The sequence below is a fragment of the Neofelis nebulosa genome, chromosome 15 (genome assembly GCF_028018385.1).
Source record: "Neofelis nebulosa isolate mNeoNeb1 chromosome 15, mNeoNeb1.pri, whole genome shotgun sequence".
Classification (NCBI taxonomy): domain Eukaryota; kingdom Metazoa; phylum Chordata; class Mammalia; order Carnivora; family Felidae; genus Neofelis; species Neofelis nebulosa.
Genome location: NC_080796.1, coordinates 3,590,669 through 3,608,200, shown reverse-complemented (window position 1 = coordinate 3,608,200; position 17,532 = coordinate 3,590,669). Strand labels below are relative to the sequence as shown.

The 17,532-nt window shown below is 62.8% G+C and overlaps 1 protein-coding gene and 1 pseudogene across 4 annotated transcripts in view; both read right to left on the bottom strand.

The window, feature by feature from the left end:
• LOC131495873 (CSC1-like protein 1) overlaps nucleotides 1-11,553 on the bottom strand; it is a 28,858-nt gene extending 17,305 nt beyond the window's left edge. For 2 of the 4 annotated variants that reach the window (XM_058701049.1, XM_058701050.1), the window contains exons 1-5: nucleotides 11,443-11,553; nucleotides 6,978-7,177; nucleotides 4,293-4,372; nucleotides 2,546-2,612; nucleotides 1,664-1,701 (exon numbers count right to left, since the gene is read on the bottom strand). In XM_058701049.1, the coding sequence (XP_058557032.1) occupies nucleotides 1,664-1,701; nucleotides 2,546-2,612; nucleotides 4,293-4,372; nucleotides 6,978-7,177; nucleotides 11,443-11,530 (473 nt within the window). In that variant the 5' untranslated portion in view covers nucleotides 11,531-11,553. Of the gene's footprint in view, nucleotides 1-1,663; nucleotides 1,702-2,545; nucleotides 2,613-4,292; nucleotides 4,373-6,977; nucleotides 7,178-8,512; nucleotides 8,674-11,442 lie in introns of those variants that run through there. The other 2 variants (XM_058701051.1, XM_058701052.1) reach the window with 2 other exon arrangements.
• Nucleotides 11,554-14,144: 2,591 nt separating this feature from the next.
• Nucleotides 14,145-16,868, bottom strand: LOC131495885 (left-right determination factor 1-like; annotated as a pseudogene).
• Nucleotides 16,869-17,532: the final 664 nt, after the last annotated feature.

Below are 17,532 nucleotides of genomic sequence, written 5' to 3'. Positions count from 1 at the left end.
TGTTACAGGGACAAAGCCGGGGGACACGCGGCGTCCCAGTGTCTGATACAGTGTTACAGGGACAAAGCCGGGGGACACGCGGCGTCCCAGTGTCTGATACAGTGTTACAGGGACAAAGCCGGGGGACACGCGGCATCCCAGTGTCTGATACAGTGTTACAGGGACAGAGTGGGGACACTCAGAGTACCAGTGACAGCCCCCCTCCAGAGAAATGCCTGTGCCAGCAGAGGGAACTGGGCGGGGGGGAGGAGCACGGAACAGGGTGGGGTATGGAGGGGAGAAAGGGGGTATGGGGAGAAGGGGGGATATGGGGAAGGGAAGGGGGGTATGGGGAGGGGAAGGGGGGTATGAGGGAAGAGAGGGGGTATGGGGAGGGGAAGGAGGGCATGGGGGGAGAAGGGGGTTGGGGGGAGGGAAAGGGGGTATGGGGAGGGGAAGGGGTATGGGGGGACAAGGGGGGTATGGGGAGAGGGAGGGGGTATGGGGGGAGAAGGGGTGTATGGGGAGAGGGAGGGGGTATGGGGGAGAAGGGGTGTATGGGGAGAGGGAGGGGGTATGGGGGAGAAGGGGGGTATGGGGAGAGGGAGGGGGTATGGGGGAGAAGGGGGGTATGGGGAGAGGGAAGGGGTATGGGGGAGAAGAGGGGGTTGGGAGGAGGGGAAGGGGGTATGGGGAGGGGAGGGGTGTATGGGGAGGGGAAGGGGGGTATGGGAGGAGAAGGAGGGTTGGGGGAGGGGAAGAGGGGTATGGGGAGGAGGGTCTATGGGGAGGAGGGGGGTGTGGGGAGGAGCAAGTGTGGGTGGAGGAGGGGGTATGGGGAGGAGGGGTGGAGGGAGGAGGGGTACAGAGCAGATCTGCCAACAGCCTTTGCGGGTTACCATGAAATGACGACGCAGCGTGTCTCACGCCGCCCCACCCAACCCAGGCTGAGTGGGGTCCCCACCGCCGGGACAGGGGAGCAGCCTGAGCCCCACCCAGCAGTGGCCACAGGCCGCAGTCCCCCAAGGGGCACCCGCCGTGGGCACGTGTCAGGGGAGGGTCTAGGACACCTAAAATCCTCTCTGTGTGCGCCGGACCCACGCTCGGAGTGACCTGCCACGTCAGGAGGAAACGCGTCCCAGTGACGTGATTTCGCGGTGGTGGGCAGGCAGGGGCCGGCCGACCCACCTCTCCCGCTGTGTCGCCTGGGCCCCTCTTACAGTCGTGGAAACTGAGGCCCAGGGAGAGGGACGTACCCGACGTCCCGCAACCACCGCATTTCATCAATTCTAAGAGGCCCTCCTCTTTCACCACCTCCGAAACCGCACCTCCTCCGCTCCCAGCCGCTCCCAGCTTCACAGGATTTCTCCCCACGGGCCCCAAACGTTAGAAACAAGGAAACTTGGAAGCGGAGGAGTTGAAGGTGCAAAGCGTTCCTGCCCAAAGCGAGGGGGAAAGTGGCTTGTGCGGGCCGTGTGGGCCACCTGCATGCCCGGCCCCCACACGAGGCTCCGCCTCGAACCCAGAAGCATCTAGGGACCCATCTCGGCGTCAGGCATCCCGGCTCCTTTCCTCCTCGCCGGCCAAGCGCAGAGGCAAAGCCACCCGAGGAAAGACAGGCAGACACGCGCGCCCACCCACTAACACACCCACCCACGTTCACGCACACACCCGCTGTACTCACTGCAGGCGAAAGATGGCAGTCAGCCAGGGACAGCATCCCTGGGAACGGAGAGATCAGGGATTAGCTTTGAGCATCTCTGTCCCCGGGAGGCGGATGGAATCACCGCCTCTGACGGTCACTAACCATCTAACCCCCCGTTATATAGAAGCAGCGCTTTTGTCCCAAATCCAGCAAAGGCCACGGCTTGTCCCCAAGGCGACAGAGTCTGCCGGCCCCCAGTCCTCTGGGACACGCACCCTGTGCCTGGAATTCTCGTAAAAACCCCTCAAGTTTTGACAGTTTGCTCCAGGGCCGAGGCCTGAACTTGACCCGAGAGCCGGTGAGAGCTCAGAGCGGTTCTGGAACTGTTCTGCTGGATGGCCCGCAGTGCTGACCGAGACGCAGGACAGACACAAGGAAACAAGCCTCACGGATGGGACAGGCCCCCCCCCAGGTGGGACTCTGGAGGGAAGAGGGTCCGTCGGCTGACTGTCCATCGCCTCTCTTGATCGTAACCCCTCCACCCCCAAAGCTGGGCTGGACCCCGGCCCGCTGGGCACCTCCTCAGGGTCAGGTGCCGGGGAACCCGGCTGGGCCGCCCACCTCTGACTCGCCGCCAGCAGGCACGTCAGCAATGAACCGTCACACAGATCCCTGCGTGTGATGAGAGCCGAGCGCTGGGACCACAGGGGACTCGGGAGCTCCTGCCTCAGAGTTAACCCCGTGTCACCCCCTGGGCCTCCCCGCTGCACCCTCCCCGCGGTCCGTCCCAAGTCCAGGGGGCTCACCACCAGCACCTGCCACTCAGGACGCGGGGGGCCAAGTCGGCCCCCGAACCAGTACCCGGCTGCCCTGCCCCGCCCCCACCACGGCCACAGCCACGCCTGTCCCGTCGATACCAACCAGCTCGCTTTCAAAATCTTGTTGCCCAAAAGAGGACGACGATGACAGTCTCTGGAACCTGGAATCGCTGGGAACACAAAAGGAAAAAAATGCCAGGAAATCCTTTTTCGAAGTCTGAAAACCTCCGTCCGGTATCCCGCCATCCCTTAGAGCCCGGGACCAAAGCTGTGGCCTTCCTCCAAGTCTGGGACAAGATCTAACTCAGCCCGTGAAACACACCCACCAGGGCGGCGACCGCACCTGGGCGTGCAAGACGCGAAACCCCCGCGTTACATGGGCCGGGTGACAAGGGGTCAGGGCACTGGCAGGCCGTCCCCGCACCCCGCACCCTGGGGCCTCGGCTCCGGGCCCACCCAAGGGGACTTCAGACTGTTGACGTTTGCGATACGTCTCCCGGCACGTCAGATTAACCTCGTTTTATCAAATCGACACCACCACTGGCTGCCAGGGACATAATAATCTTATGAACCGATGAGAAAGACTGAAGTGTGACCGCCATTGATGACAAGCGGCACCCCACTTTCAGGGACAAGAAAATGGGAGCGTGGGCGTCTGGATGCTGGGGGGGGGCTCCCCTCCCCTGCCCTGTGTGTGGGGGGTCGCTTGAGGTGTGTGAATTATGTTCATTATCACTTCCAGTTTTCTAGAACCGATTCCAAAACCTCACTCGCAGGGGCAGAAGACAGGAAGAACCTTGACTTTCAAAGCCTTCACAGGCAGCTCTCTCATTTGACCTTCTGGGTGCCCTGCGGGGGACAGGGGACAGGAGGAGAGAAACCCCAGAAGGTGGGGACTTGACCACGGCCTTGCAGCCAAGGAGGAAGCAGGGCCTCCTGGGGTTCACAGGCTCAGTACCTTTCCAGTGCACGGCCCCTCCTGGGACTCGGGGTGCCACAAACACATCACGTCCCCAGAGTCCCCCCAAAACTGTCTAAGGCTCCCAAGAAGCCCTCGGGGCAAGGTGAACACCCTCGGGCTTTCGCAAACGCCAGGACCCAGGAGGCAGGAAGCGGCACGGAGCTTTCGCAGCGACGCGGCCCGTGCCTCGCACAGAGACCACAGTCCAACGCCTGTGCAGCAAGGGTGGAGGTCGGCCTGGGGAAGCCGAGCGGCCCGGTGGGGGGAGCCTGGCCACAGGGGTGTCTCCCCCCACTGCTTCCTGTCCTGCATCTGACACCAGGTCCCAGGCCGTGTGACAGCCAGCCGGGGCTGGAGACGCCAGGGTGCGGACCTAGAGGACGGTCCCCCCTTGAGGAGTCGTGAGCAGCCAGCAGAGCCCAGGTGACGTCCAGCCAAGGGGGTCCCTGCTGCACCAGACTCACCCGACGCTGGCTGAGTGAGGGCCACCGGCCCACGCTGACCCTGAGCGGGGACAGGAGCAGCTCCCCGGGGGCTCGCCTCGCCCCCAGCCCCCAGCTAACTCATGTCAGAGAAGGGACACTCTTTCAACATTCAGGGTGAGGAAGAAGAGTGGCATCCGTCTCAGCTGATAACGAAAGCCCCGAGTGTGTAAAGGAACTAAACTTCCTCCAGCAAGGTTCACGGCCAGGCCACGGCCGTGGGAGAGGCACCTGTGGTGAGGAGAGACGGCTTCTGACCCAGGCCTGGCGGACGGATGTGCTCAGTGGACACAACGTAGTGTCAGCAACACGCGTGGGCCCCCAGCCCCGTCCCAGTGACACACACACACACACACACACACACACACACACACACTCACGCTCTCGAGGTGACACGTCCTGCTTACCTGTCCGCTTCTGACACCAGGGCGATACGGCCATAATCCCAGAATCTCCTTCTTATGATGGAAAACACCAAGATCAAACACTGACAGGAGAGAAGAAACCAAGTAAAGGGACTTCTCATTAGAGACACCTGCCTTAGGGGCAAAGCCCACCAGCCTGAACCCAGCGGGGCTACAAGGGCCCAGAGAGGGCACCGAGCCGCCCGAGGCCACACAGCTCAACCATCCGACCCTTTGCCCACCGTCTTCACGAGCGCCTGTCGCCGATGCCAGGGCACAGAGGCCACGAGCCCGTCCCTGAGCTGGCCCCGGCGCCCTCCTCACCATGAGCATCGGCCCCGCTCTTTGCTCTCAGGGCAGCAACAGCCAGGACCCCCACCCCACCGACCCTGCGCTGATCAGCCCTCAGTGCTCCTGAGCAGGAAGGCGAGACCAGGCCTCACAGCCGCCCAGGACCCGCTTCCTTCCTCTTACACAGAACTGCACTTAATTACAGGGCGAGGAAGCAGAGCTCCCCCAGGCCGAGCCGGGTGCTCCCCCAGGCAAGCCCCGAGGACGCCAGCATGGGGCCTGGACGGGGGACAGTGCCCACCGAGGAGCCTGGGCTCTGGCAGCTCGGTCTCCACAGCCTGGGGCCCTCAGCCAATCGCTCTAAACCCCGTCCAGCTGTAAAATCTGTAAGCTCCACACCACCTCCTCCGCGTTCACCTTGGCGGTCCTCAGACCCGGTCTTGCCTGGACAGACCACCGCCCTTCAAGGTTCAGGGAGGGTGACACAGAGCCGTTTTCAATTCACCTACCCCTGCCGGCCTCGGTCACAAACCAGGCTTTCATTTCATTTCATTTTCTTTTCATTTCATTTCATTTTCTTTTCATTTCATTTCATTTATTTCATTTCATTTCATTTATTTCATTTCATTCATTTCATTTATTTCATTTCATTCATTTCATTCTATTTCATTTCATTCTATTTCATTTCATTCTATTTCATTTCATTCTATTTCATTTCATTCTATTTTATTTCATTTTATTTTTTATTTTCATTTTATTTCATTTACTTATTTTTTTTAGGAACTAAGCTTTTTTTTTTTAAGGTTTATTTATTTATTTTCAGAGAGAGACAGAGAGAGCAACCAGGGGAAGGGCAGAGAGAGAGAGAGAGAGAGAGAGAGAGAGAGAGAGAGAGAGAATCCCAAACAGGCTCCCCCAATGTGGGGCCCAAACCCACGAACTCGGAGATCATGACCTGAGCCGAAATCAGGAGTCAGATGCTTAACCGACTGGGCCACTCAGGCGCCCAGAACTGACCTTTTAAATGTGGGTTTGTCTCCCTAAAGGGAATCCAGAGGCCAGAACCCCACAGGGGCCGCGTCCCTTTCGGGACCGTCTCCAGGTGGACGGGGAAGCTGGTGACTATTCCCGGAGGCAGGTGAGTCACGTCTCAGGACAAAGCTGAAGGCCGTCCGGCAAGTGCCCCCCCCAACCCCGCCGCCCCCTCTGCTGCCTTCTTGGGGTGTGTGTCTCATGCGCCCATGTTCTCCCAGCCGCTCTGGCTCACGTGTGCACCCATCACATCCCCTGATAAACACCCAGCTCCCCTCGCCGGCGCCCCTGCAGCCGTGTCCACCCTCGCTCTCCAGCGCCCCTTCTCGTTATTCCCACCAGCCCTCAGCGTCACCGGCGCACCCCCGGGACCCCCCACCCCTGTCACCCGAGGCTGGTGTTCTCAACCTACACGTGGACTCCAAGAAACAGGTTGTCTGGCACCTAAAAGCCCTTCTCATAAATGTTTTTAAAGTTTATTTATTTGAGAGAGAGAGAGAGAGAGAGAGAGAGAGAGAGAGAGAGAGAGAGAGAGAGACAGCACACGAGCCAGGGAGGAACAGAGAGAAAGGGAGACAGAATCCCAGGCAGGCTCCTCCCCATCGGCACAGAGCCCACTGTGGGGCTCGAACCCACGAACCGTGAAATCAGGACCTGAGCCGAGATCAGGCGTCGGACGGTTGACCGACTGAGCCCCCTGGGCGCCCCACAGAGCCCTTTCTCGTGAAAGCGACGTGAGTGGCAGGTGGGTTCCCATGCCAGCCCCTAAGGTGCCACTGTGAGGCAAATCCTGGGGCAACAGGGCAGATCTGAGTCCTGGGGACACCCCCTCCCCAGCACAAGCTACTCATTTATACCCTCAGCGAGAGGTATGGCCACCCCACAGGCAGGAACACAAGAAGGGGCCCCGTGGCCCCCGGGGAATCCCACCCAACCACCCGCGGGGGAGAAGAACAGCATACTGCAAACCGGGGGACCCCCTGGGAACAGGCAGGTCTGGGCCACTGAAGGCCACGAAGGTGGGCCTTTCCCCAGCTGTGTCCTCTGCTCTGCGACTGATCCCCTAAAAGGCCCAGGACCCAGCGGGGGACCGGAGGTGACATTTCTAAGCTGGGAGGTGCGGCCACTCTATTCCAGCCCATGCCTCTGGTCCCTGTGGACTGACCCCTTCCACGGGCCTCACCACGCAACAGGCTGACTCTGTGACCAGGGGGACAGCTGCGTCACCCGCAGAGCGCGGCTCCCCGGGGTACAGCAGGTGAGGGGCAGAGGTGACGTGTGAACTCGGGCACGCCTGATCCCATACCTGAGTTTTCCAGAAGGCCCGGGAGGAGAGGGGGGGACACGATTCAGGAGGGGACTCACCAGGAAGCAACTGACGTCTATGAGCAGGACAGTGGGGACGCCCCCGAAGGTGACCCCCTGGAGCACGGTGCTGTTTTTGGCCGTGTTGTAGCAGTACGAGTCGTTGGGCTGGTCCCCGATGCCCAGCCGCTCACGCACAGACACCGCCTTGGACCGCCACAGCTCCAGGATCAGGGAGTTGTTCATCGTGCCCCTCCTCCCTGGAGAGCAAACCGGGCAGACAGTCAGGACCAGGGGTCCCCGGAGGGTCCCCCACCCGCACTGGCAGGGCCCGAGGTGGGCCCAGGGGCCGCTAGGCGCAGCCAGCAGCAAGCAATCAGGGAGAGGCGGGCACCGGGCCCCGCGTGCCTGGCAGAGCCCAGGAGAATAGCCCCATTGTGGGAACAGTCCCAAGGGTCAGATGGCCCGGTGGACAGCTCATCAGGACACAGCAGGGAGGGAGGTGGGGGGACAGGGGCCTGCCTCCTAAGAGGTGCCTGAGCTCCTGCCAGGAAAGTCCTCCCCGGGGAGCCCCTGGGGGCTTGGGGGGACAGTCGGGGGACAGAAACGAAGGAGATAAAGGTGGGAAAGACGAAAACGCAGGAAGAAACAAATCAGGAACGTCCATCCAAGTACGCACACACATGTCAGCTCCAGGAAGGCCCTGAAGGGGCAGCCAGAAAGGGCAAGGGGGGTGGTGGAAGCAGGTGGGAAAGAGGGGCACACCCCCACCCTCCCGGGGAAACCCCCCCCCCACCTCCCCAGTCTAACAGGAAGGCCCGGCCTTTTCAAAGCAAATACGACTCCAGGTTACTCCAGGCTGCTCGTAGACCTTTCCTCTCTGAGGCTTCTGGGAGCCCCAGGAAGCTAGGAAACCACCAGTGTTTGTCCCTGTCATCGAAGGCCCCCGAAGGCCCCCGAATTAGCGCCCCCTCACACCGTCTGTGGCTGGAGAGCCGGGAGCGATAACTCAGCAACCCTTCCTCAAGCTCTGACTCGTCTGTCAGGGAACTTCTGCGAGGTCTGCTATCTCTAACCTGCCACAGGGACAAAAATCTTGGGGACCAGAAGAAAAGGGACGGAGGTATTTGGACTGACTGGCGATGTGGCTGGGGTGGTGACTGCCACTTCGACCCCCAGGACGGGCTGGCTGGGGACAATGTCTCATACACACACACACTCTCTCTCTCTCTCTCTCTCTCTCTCTCTCTCTCACACACACACACACACACACACACACACACACACACACACACAAAGGATGGACTGCAGGAAGCGGTTAGAGGCAGCTCCAAGGACATGGGAGGATGACCCAGGAGCCTGAGTCACTCTCTCACCCCTTATGAGAGGCTTGCCAATGGCCAGACGATGTGACGCCAGAGCCACGGAGCTGGTGGCCCTCAACAGAGTCACAAAGACTACCTCTGGGAGGCAGATCTTGGTTTCCCTGCTTTAAGGGTCGCCCAGCAGCACCACCCCCGACAGAGCGCCCGGCCTGACGCTGTGAGGCCAGCGCCTGCCCCCCCCCCAAAACCCCTGTCCTGCCTCACACATACCAGACGCCCAGGGAAGGAAGGACTGCGGGCGAGTCCCTGGGCGAGGTCCTCAGCCAGTGCCGGCAGAGACAGGAACAGTCCCGGCCGCCTCCCAAGCTGCCTCAGGCCTGCCACTCACTTCCTGCTGGGCTCTCCCGACCCCAGGACTGGGCCGCACAGCCTTTCCAGGCCTCCCTGAAGGAACGCAGAGTCACCAGGAGCTGCCTTTTCCGCTTTGGCTCACGCCCGCCCCAAGCCTCTGAACTCAGGGCCTCACATGCAGCCTTTGGTGTTTCCACCCTGCTTCCCCCGCCCAGCTCCCCCCCCCAATCCCCCACCACCACCCAAACTGGTTCTGGGCGCTCCTCTGTGCTGCCTGCCCCTCTCCTCCTCCTCCAGCCTCAGCAGCCTGACCTCTGGCTCGAGGCCTCGCTGGGCCCAGGGAGGGTCCACTCCACAGAAGCATGGGTGGCTGTGGGCCCCCGGTAAGGGCCTCCCCAAGGGCAGCTGCTACCCGAGGGCCAGAATCAGGAAAAGGGACACAGCAGAACAGGGAAGGCTTGAAAGGTAAAGAGGAAAGGAAAAATCACGCCCATAAAATGCTCACAGAGGGAGCACTGTCCCTGAGGAGTGGCTGCTGGGGGCGGGCGGCCCTGGCCGATGCTGCTTGAGGCTGAGCAGAGCAGAGGTCCCGTGGGAGGAAGCCCCCCGAGGCTCCTCGTCTTCCTTGTACCCCCTTCCACCCCGGGCACACCTCTGGGTCCCTTCCCTCCTGCCAAACTGGCTCCCTGGCTGGTTTTACACAGTCCGATAAGAACTGGCCAGGTCGGCCAGCAAGGACTGCCAGCCTGGTGGGGGGGGGGCTCCGGGCTCCCCAGAGCCAGCCCCCTTCCGGGGGAGGGCACAGCTTTGGGGGGTGGTGGTCTCTCTCAGACCTTTCAGCTCGATCGCGGACTGTCCCTGCGCTGGACACACATGGCGTCCAAACTCTGCTGAAAGGTCGCGCTCCCTCCAGGGCCAGCTCCCCTGCACTTTCCCCAACAGGCCGCTGGGGACACAGCCAGCACAGGGCAGCCTCGCGGGCTGGGGAGGAGGCCCTCCTTCATGGATGCGCAGTCCTCCCTGTGTGCGTCGACAGACCTATGTGAGTGCCTAGCACGTATCTATGCCTTCCAGAGGGTTCTCCACTACCAACGTGAGGGCAGGAAAGCCACAGTCACCGTGGAGGCCCCGCAGCCCCTGGAGCAGCAGGTGACTCGGGTCCCCAGCTCAAAGTTCAGCCCAGGTGCACCCCAGAGCCTGGCCGTGGCCGTCGGGAGGGAGGGCTGGGTCCAGCAGCTGGTCTCCCACTTGCCACAGTGCTAACTCACGGCCCACGTGTGTCCAGCAAGGACCGGCCCACGCAGCACACCTGACCACCTCCCCCTTCCTTCCGGAAACGCCAGAACGTAGCACCAGGTGCGTGAGCATCATCAGTTCTTACAAAAAGGCCCCACACAAATTCAGGGTATTTTTATCATCGCAGATCTTCCGGTTTTGTTACAAGACCACAAGCAGCCCGGGTCCCTCCACCACGGGAGGAGCGGACTCGGAGCTCCCAGACGCAGAAGAAGGTTGTGAAGGAAACACAACGGGGGGGGGGGGTTCCCCAGGAACCTGGAGAGCTGTCCACCTCCAGAGATGTCAGCCCTGGAGCGTCAAGAAAACGGCCCAGCCTTTGGCTACAGTGGGAGGCAGCGCGCCCAGCAGATACCTGAGCAGCCCTGGAGTTTGGGCTCAGACAGCGGCTTACACGCTCAGTGCCTTGACTTCCTCCCCTGTGAAGCGGGGCGGTGGTATTTCTCTCAACCCGGGCTGTTGGGAGGCACACGCCTGAGACCGTGTGCATGAAGCACTCAGCCCAGCACCTGGTCCGTGAGCACCCAAAAGGCTCCTGGCTTTTATTTTAAGTCACTTCTCCAGCCAATGGGAAACACAAGGTCAGCAGCCGGTCCAGGTTTTTCCCCTGTTAGAGCCCAGGGAACAGCCAGGGAGACCTTTGCCCCAACACTGAACAAAGAAGTGGTGTGAAGAGAGGTTTCTGCTTCTGCTCACGTCCACGTGGAGGCAGAAGCGACTCAGGGCTGTGACAGGTGTCCCGCCGGGAGGGGAGGAGGGAGGAAGACAGTGATGCGGGCCGGAGGGGAAAGGAGAAACAATACGGGTTGTTTCTCGGGTCGGGTTCGGGATGATCTGGAGTCTGTCCCCATCCCCCACGGCCTCAGCCCTGTCTGAGCAGGAGCCAGGGACTCAGAAAGGCGGGTCTCCCTCCCCTGCCCCCTTGTGCCCGGGGCTGCACTGGTGGGCACAGCCCCCTGGCTTAACCGCGAAGCCTGGACACCGCGGGGGTGGCGCGCAGGCACTCCTGGGCCTGGAAGGAAGCTCGAGGTCGTCTGGTCAATCACCCCGGGCAAGTCCTGCGCCAGCGGCCGCCCCACCCGGGGCTGGGACGTGCAGGCCGCCCCGGAGTCTCAGGTAGCCCGTCGTCTTATCAGGTCCCCGAACCCGACGGTTTGGGTTTCCAGGTGGAGATCTCCTCCTCCTCCCCTCCCTGCAAGGCCCCCTCCCCCCACACCCCGGCCCCCCTGGACTCCAGCAGGGCCGCGGGCAGGGGTCACCGAGGAAAGGGCCCAGTGGCTCCCACCTGCACCCCCCGGGGGGGGGGGCGTCTGAGAAGGAAGAGCCCCCCCCCCCCCCCGGCTGCGCTCCTGCTCCCCGGCCGGCCGGGTCAGCCCCCCAGCGAAGGCGGGGGGGGGGAGGGGAGGGGGGGGCGGTCCAAGACGGCTGCGGGGAAGCTAGAGAAGCACGTCCCCGCCCTGCCCGGAGAGAGGGGGTCCGCGCGGGCCGGGACCCTGGACTCGGCCCCGGGAGGGCTGCGGGCGACCCCGACCCGGCGCCCCTGCCCACCGTACCTGCGGCGCCCGCGCGGCGGCTGCACCTGACCGGCGGGTCCCGCCCCCGAAAAGTTTCAAAGTGAAACTCCGGGCGCCTCCCGCACATGCGCACCGCGAGCCCAGTTTTCGGATCCCGCCCCCGCCCCCGCCCGACCGCGCGCCGCCCGGGGACTTACGCCCGGAACCTGACCCCGCCCCTGCGCACCCGGGGCCGCCCCGCGGGGGGAGGGGGCGCAGGTCCAGGGGTCCCGGGGCGCGGGGGCGGCTGTTCCTGGGGCCCTTCTAGGGGTCCCGCTGGGGAGAGAGACCTGGATGGCATGTGCCCTTGCAGCCCCGGCCTCCTGTGGTTGCAGCGATAAAGGCGCTCTCTTATCTCCCTACTCATCACCGTGACCCTGACCTGAGCCCCGGCCTGTGGCTCCCTGCGCTGGGCTGGGGTCCGGGTGTCTCCTGTTGCTTCCCTGAGGGGTTTTTTCCGTCCCATCTGGCCTCCTCCTTCTCCCCACCCCGCTCCCGCCCCCACTAGTTATTTCCTGGAGTTTGCAGAGGGCCCCTGAGCTCGGCCCCCTTCGACTTAGTCCCTGCGCTCTGCCCCTGCTCTTGGCCCTGGTCTGCTCGGCCTGGTCCACTCACCCCTGCGCTTGGCCCCGGTCCGCTGGGCCCTGGTCCCCTCCGCCGGGTCCCCTTACTCCTGCGCTCAGCCCTGGCCCGCTCAGCCCCGGTTTGCTCGGCCGGTCAACTTAGCCCTTGCACTCGGCCCATGTGCTTGGCCCTGGCCTGCTCGGCCTGGCCTGCTCAGCCTCTGCGCTCAGCCCTGGTCCACTCAACCCTGATCCACTTAGCCCGGTCCGCTCAGCCCCTACGCTCCACCCTGCAAGTGTGTGGACATCTATCCTTTCCTGCTCTTACCTCCGCTGCCCAGAGCCTCACACTTGATCCCCCCCAAGGTGATGGGGGTGGGGGGTGTTGGCTGGATGTCTGCCCCCCCACCTCCCCAGACTTATCAGACCTCCTCTCACACCCATCTCCTGCATGTCCCCACTGCCTCCCTGCCTCAATTAATGCCACCAGCACCTGCCTGGTCTGTGCTGAAGGGTCCAGGGAAATGCCTGGTTCTAAGTTTATCTATTTTGAGAGAGAGAGAGAGAGAGAGAGAGAGAGAGGGCACACGTGCACAAGACAGGGAGGGGCAGAGAAAGACCAAGAGAGAATCCCAAGCAGGCCCTGCACTGTCAGCGCAGAGCCCCAGGCCGGGCTCAAACCCAAGAACTGTGAGGTCATGACCTGAGCTGAGATCAAGAACCTGATGCTTAACCCACTGAGCCCCCCAGGTGCCCCAGCAAGTGCCTGGTTCTAACTAATCTCTGTAATTAGAATGGTGAAGCCACCCACTGACCAAAAAAAGAAAAGAAGAAACGTCAGGGTCTTTGACTTCACAGCGAAGGGATTTCTAAATTTTATTTTCAGTAGGTTAAGTTTATTTCAAAATCAAGAGAAGGCCAAATGGGTGAGACGGTGTGTTGAGGTAACTAACCACAGCCCCTGTTATGGATCAGACAGTATGAGGGGTGCTTGGGAAAACACGGTTTCCTTAAATCTCCAGTAAGTATATGGGAGTTAGGAATCGTTCTGTTTGATGGGGAAGGAAATAGGGGTTTTCAGAGTGTGGAATTCAGAGCTAATTAACGCTGTGCAGACCGGCTAGGAATTAAGGTGTCCTGGCTGGGATCCTGCGACACAGTCACAACTTAACAGCCCCTATAATCTGGGCATTCTAAATTGTCTGGGGCCCCCAGGTGGCTCAGTCGGTGAAGCATCCGACTTTGGCTCAGGTCATGATCTCACAGTCCTTGAGTCCCAGCCCTGCTTGGGGCTCTGTGCGGACAGCTCAGAGCCCGGAGCCTGCTTCGGATTCTGGGTCTCCCTCTCTCTCTGCCCCTCCCCTGCTCACGCTCTGTCTCTGTCTTTCTGAAAAATAAACATTAAAAAATAATAAAAATAAATTGTCATAGCCAGCGTTTTCCACAGTTGCTCCCCTCATGTGCCCCTAAATCTAAAGGAGTGACCTACAGGCTTGTGTGACTGATGATTTTCATCACAGACTTTTTTATTTTGTAGAAAGTAGAATTGAAACAAAGCCGGCTTGCTGTGCCCAGAACCGTAAGGCGTCCACCACGACAAAAAGATGTCTGTTTCGATTGTAAGAGGACAGACACACAGGGCTCAATGTGTTTCAATCCTAGCTTCCTGTGTTGCTCGGCTCCTTCCTTGATTTTCTAAGCAGGTTGACCTAATCTCTATAGAACTTTCTGTTCCCTTGGGGTTCTGGGGAAAATAGAGAAATACAGAATAAAACGTGTTTCATTTGTTTATTAGATAATGCCCTTACAATCCGGGTTGGAAATGCATAACCCGTACTTGACCGGACCACGTAGGCCCTTTCCACAGAGCTTAGCCCAGACCCAGTGAGGGGACGAGGAGACAGTGACAGTTTGGGAACTGACAGAGGTAAGTGCTTGGGATGTGCAGTGAATGACCAGAGCAAAGCACGGGAGTCGTGACCCTGGGCAGAAAAATTAGGAGGTGAGCTGAATGGACACAGGAAGCAAATTCTGAGCTCAGTAGATGGCCCAGCGTTAGCCATCAGCAGTCCTTAGTCCCCAGCTGTCCCGATGCCTGGATGCACACAGAGGCAAGTCCATTGGAGGCCACAGCCAGCCCTAAGGCCCCAGCCTCCTGGGCACAGGCGCCCCGTCCCACGCGCAGCTGCACTTCTCCACCCTCATGTTGGGCAGGCTGACCACCTGGGGCCTGGGCCTGCTGCCCTCCTTGACGCCCACGATCAGGGGCAGCGAGGTCATCTCCGAGGCGACGCACTGTCGCGGCCCCGGGAACGGCCGCCTGAAGGTTGGGGGCTCCGGGGGCTGCTGGCACGCGCCCACACACTCGTAGGCCAGGAAGCCCGGGGGCTCCAAGACCCAGTTCTCGGCCCACCGCATGCCCCGCAGGTCAACGTAGGTCTCCTGGCGGCAGCAGCGGGCGCCCTCCATCGCCTCGGGGGGTCGCAGTCGCCCTGAGCTCTGCGGGGACAGGAGGGGCGCAGGTCAGCTGAGGTCACGGGCCTGGGAGGGCACCCGGGAGGGAGATTTACCGCCAGCTCTCGTCACGTTGCACAGGCTGGGGTTTGCGCCGCGGACGGGGAACCACCAATAACCAGACCCTGCGCAGTACGTGGCCTTAGTCCCGGGACGGGGGGGGGGAAACCCCGCGTCCGTTGATTCCCACGGCGGCCCTGGGAGACCCCACGCCAACCCGCCCGTTCGTGGGGGCCCCCGAGGGCCCAGGCGCCTACCCGTAGGCCCCGAGGTCCAGGGTGTGCAGCTCCAGCTGGGGCTCGCCCTGCCCCGTGCCCTCCTGGCCCTGGGACGCGAAGCGGAGCAGCGTGTGGGCGCCCGAGGCCCGCGGGCCCAGGTGCGCCCTCTGCACGGACACCTGCAGCAGCAGCGGCTGCCCAGACCGGCCCAGCTGGCGCCAGAAGTTCACGGCCTCGGTCACGTCGAAGGCCTTCCAGCCACTCCCCTGGAGGGACACCAGCCTGCGACACCCGTGGAGACGGGGGCCTGAGCTGGGGCTGGGGACACCCCCTGGGGGGAGCCTGCCCCCCCCCACACACTGGGCCCACCTGCCCCCTCCCCCTCCCCTCCCCCTCTTCTCTCCCCCCCTCCCCCACACTAGGCCACATGCCACCCTCCCCTTCTCCCCCTCCAGCCCCCTCCACCTCCCCCTTCCCCCCCTCGGGGCCCACCCACCCCGTCCCCACTCCAACAGTCCCCCTCCCCCCCCCACTCCCCGCCAACCCCCACCCACCCTGCCTTGCTGGGCCCACCTGCGCCCCCTTCCCCTCCCCTCCCCACTGGCAGCCCGGCCACGGCCTCCCCACCTGGAGTCCACCAGGTAGGTGCGGTTCGAGCTGTCCTCGTGGATGCGCAGCCACTCGACGGTGACGCGGGCGCGGGCGCCGTGCGGGGACAGCCGCTCGAGCCTGCGCAGCGCCGCTTTGGGGACCGGCTCCTGGAAGAGGCGCAGCACGGCCTGCACCAGCTCGCTGTTGGGCGGCAGGCGCCCCTCCATGCCGAACACCAGCACGTGCGTGGAGGCCTCGGCCGCCAGCAACCTGCCCGCCACCTCTGGGGACGGGAGCAGGGTCAGCAGGCAGGTCAGGCCCGCTGGGAGGGCGCGGGGCCCAGAGCCAGTGAGCAGAATCCCCCAGGAAGGCAGGGAGAGGTGGGGGCGGGGCCTCACCTGCACAGCCGCCTTTTTTTTTTTTTTTAAAGTTTATTTATTTATTTTCATAGAGAGACAGAGAGAGCGAGTCCAAGAGGGAGAGGGGCAGAGAGCGAGGGAGAGAGGGACTCCCAAGCAGGCTCCGTGCTGACAGCGCAGAGCCTGACGTGGGACTCGATCCCACGAACCCCGAGATCACGACCTGAGCCAAAACCGAGAGTCAGACGCTTCACCGACTGAGCCCCCCAGGCACCCTGACACGCAGCCTTCTTTAGGGGAAGGCGCTCAGCTAAAGTGGGAGGGCCAGCGGAGAGAGGGAGGCAGAGAGCCACCGTGGATATCTGTGGTCACCAGCTGAGAGTGGCCTTTCCAGGAGGGAGGGCAAGAGCCCCGACTTCCTCTCCACTCCCTGCCTGAGGGGCTCCTGCCCAGTGAAATGTCCCCAACCGGAGGAAGAGGCACCTGGGGCCTGTTGCCAGCTCCTGTTCCCCAGAGGCACCAGGCCCCGTGTCCCCAACGCCTGAGGCTCCGGGCTGACGGTGGGACCACCTGACCACGGGCCACGTGGCCGCCAGCGGTCAGCTCTGCAGAGCGTTCAGGACCAGCCTCCTCGTCCCCAGGCCTCCAGGCGCCTGACCGGCCAAGGCCATCCTCCCTGTCACTAGCCCCAAGTCCCCTTTCTCTGTCTCCCCTCCTCCCACGGGGCTTCTGCACCCACGAGGGTGTCGTTCCTGCCTCGCCTCTGCCAGTGGGGCCCCTGGTGCAGACGGAGCCCAGGGCCCCGGATGCAGCCACGCTCACAGTCCCGTGGAGCTCCCCACCCCCACGACGGCCACCCCGGGACAGGCCCGCTGGCCTCAGCCTCCCCGCTCCCAACGAGCACCGGGCTGCGGTGGGAGGGGGACCTCACCTCGGACCCTCTGGCTGAACCTCTTCCCGCGGGAGTGGGCGCCGTGACTGCGCCGCAACAGGGCCACGTACTGGGCCCTCACGTGGGCCGGGGTGACCAGCCCCTCCACGTCGCGCTGGTCCAGGACGGGCGCCTCGCGGAGGCCCAGCTGCCGCAGCAGGCTGGCCCGCACCTGCTCGCCGGTCAGGGCGGCCCCGGGGCCCGTCAGGGGCAGCGCCCAGAGCGCCCAGCACAGCCACAGGGGCCTCATGGTGCCGCCCGGGGATGGGGGGGCGGGGGTCAGAGCGCACGCGTCCCCCGAGGAGGCTCGGCGAGGGTCCCAGCCCGGTGTGCGGAGGACCGGGCCCGGGCCAGCTTTATAGGCAGCCCTGAGCTGGGCCCGGGCGGAGGGGGGAGGTCACACCCCTCGGACCTCCTGGGAGCTCAGCAGCCAGACGGTCCTTGGGCCTCGAGGAGGGGGCCGTCTGGAAAGGGCACAGAGGCCCGTCTGGACTGTGGACAGCTGGCTGTTGCTATCTGCACGGTGGCCGGGAGGCCCTGCCTTGCTTCGCGCCGCCTGCCCTGTTAACCTCACAGATGTGTCTCCTGGAGAAGAAGCAGGCGTCTCCTCTGTGCCACGTTCCCAGTCTCCCCAGTCACAGAACCGACCGGAGTGTGGCCCTGGCGTCCAGTTGCTGGCCGCAGGTAGAGTGCCTGCCCGCCACCAGGGCTCTTGGATCAAGGACCAGTTCTGGTGCAGGGATGAGCCTCCAGCCTGGTGTTCGCAGGGCGGTGGGGACTGCTGAGATCCTGGGCTGTCCCCGGTTGGAAATTCCTGCTCCGGGGACCCTTCCCAGGCCAGGGAACCTATGATCATTTAGCACCGATGGGTGGGTGTCCAATAAGGACCCTCCCTCCCCCTCTTCTTGGCTGTT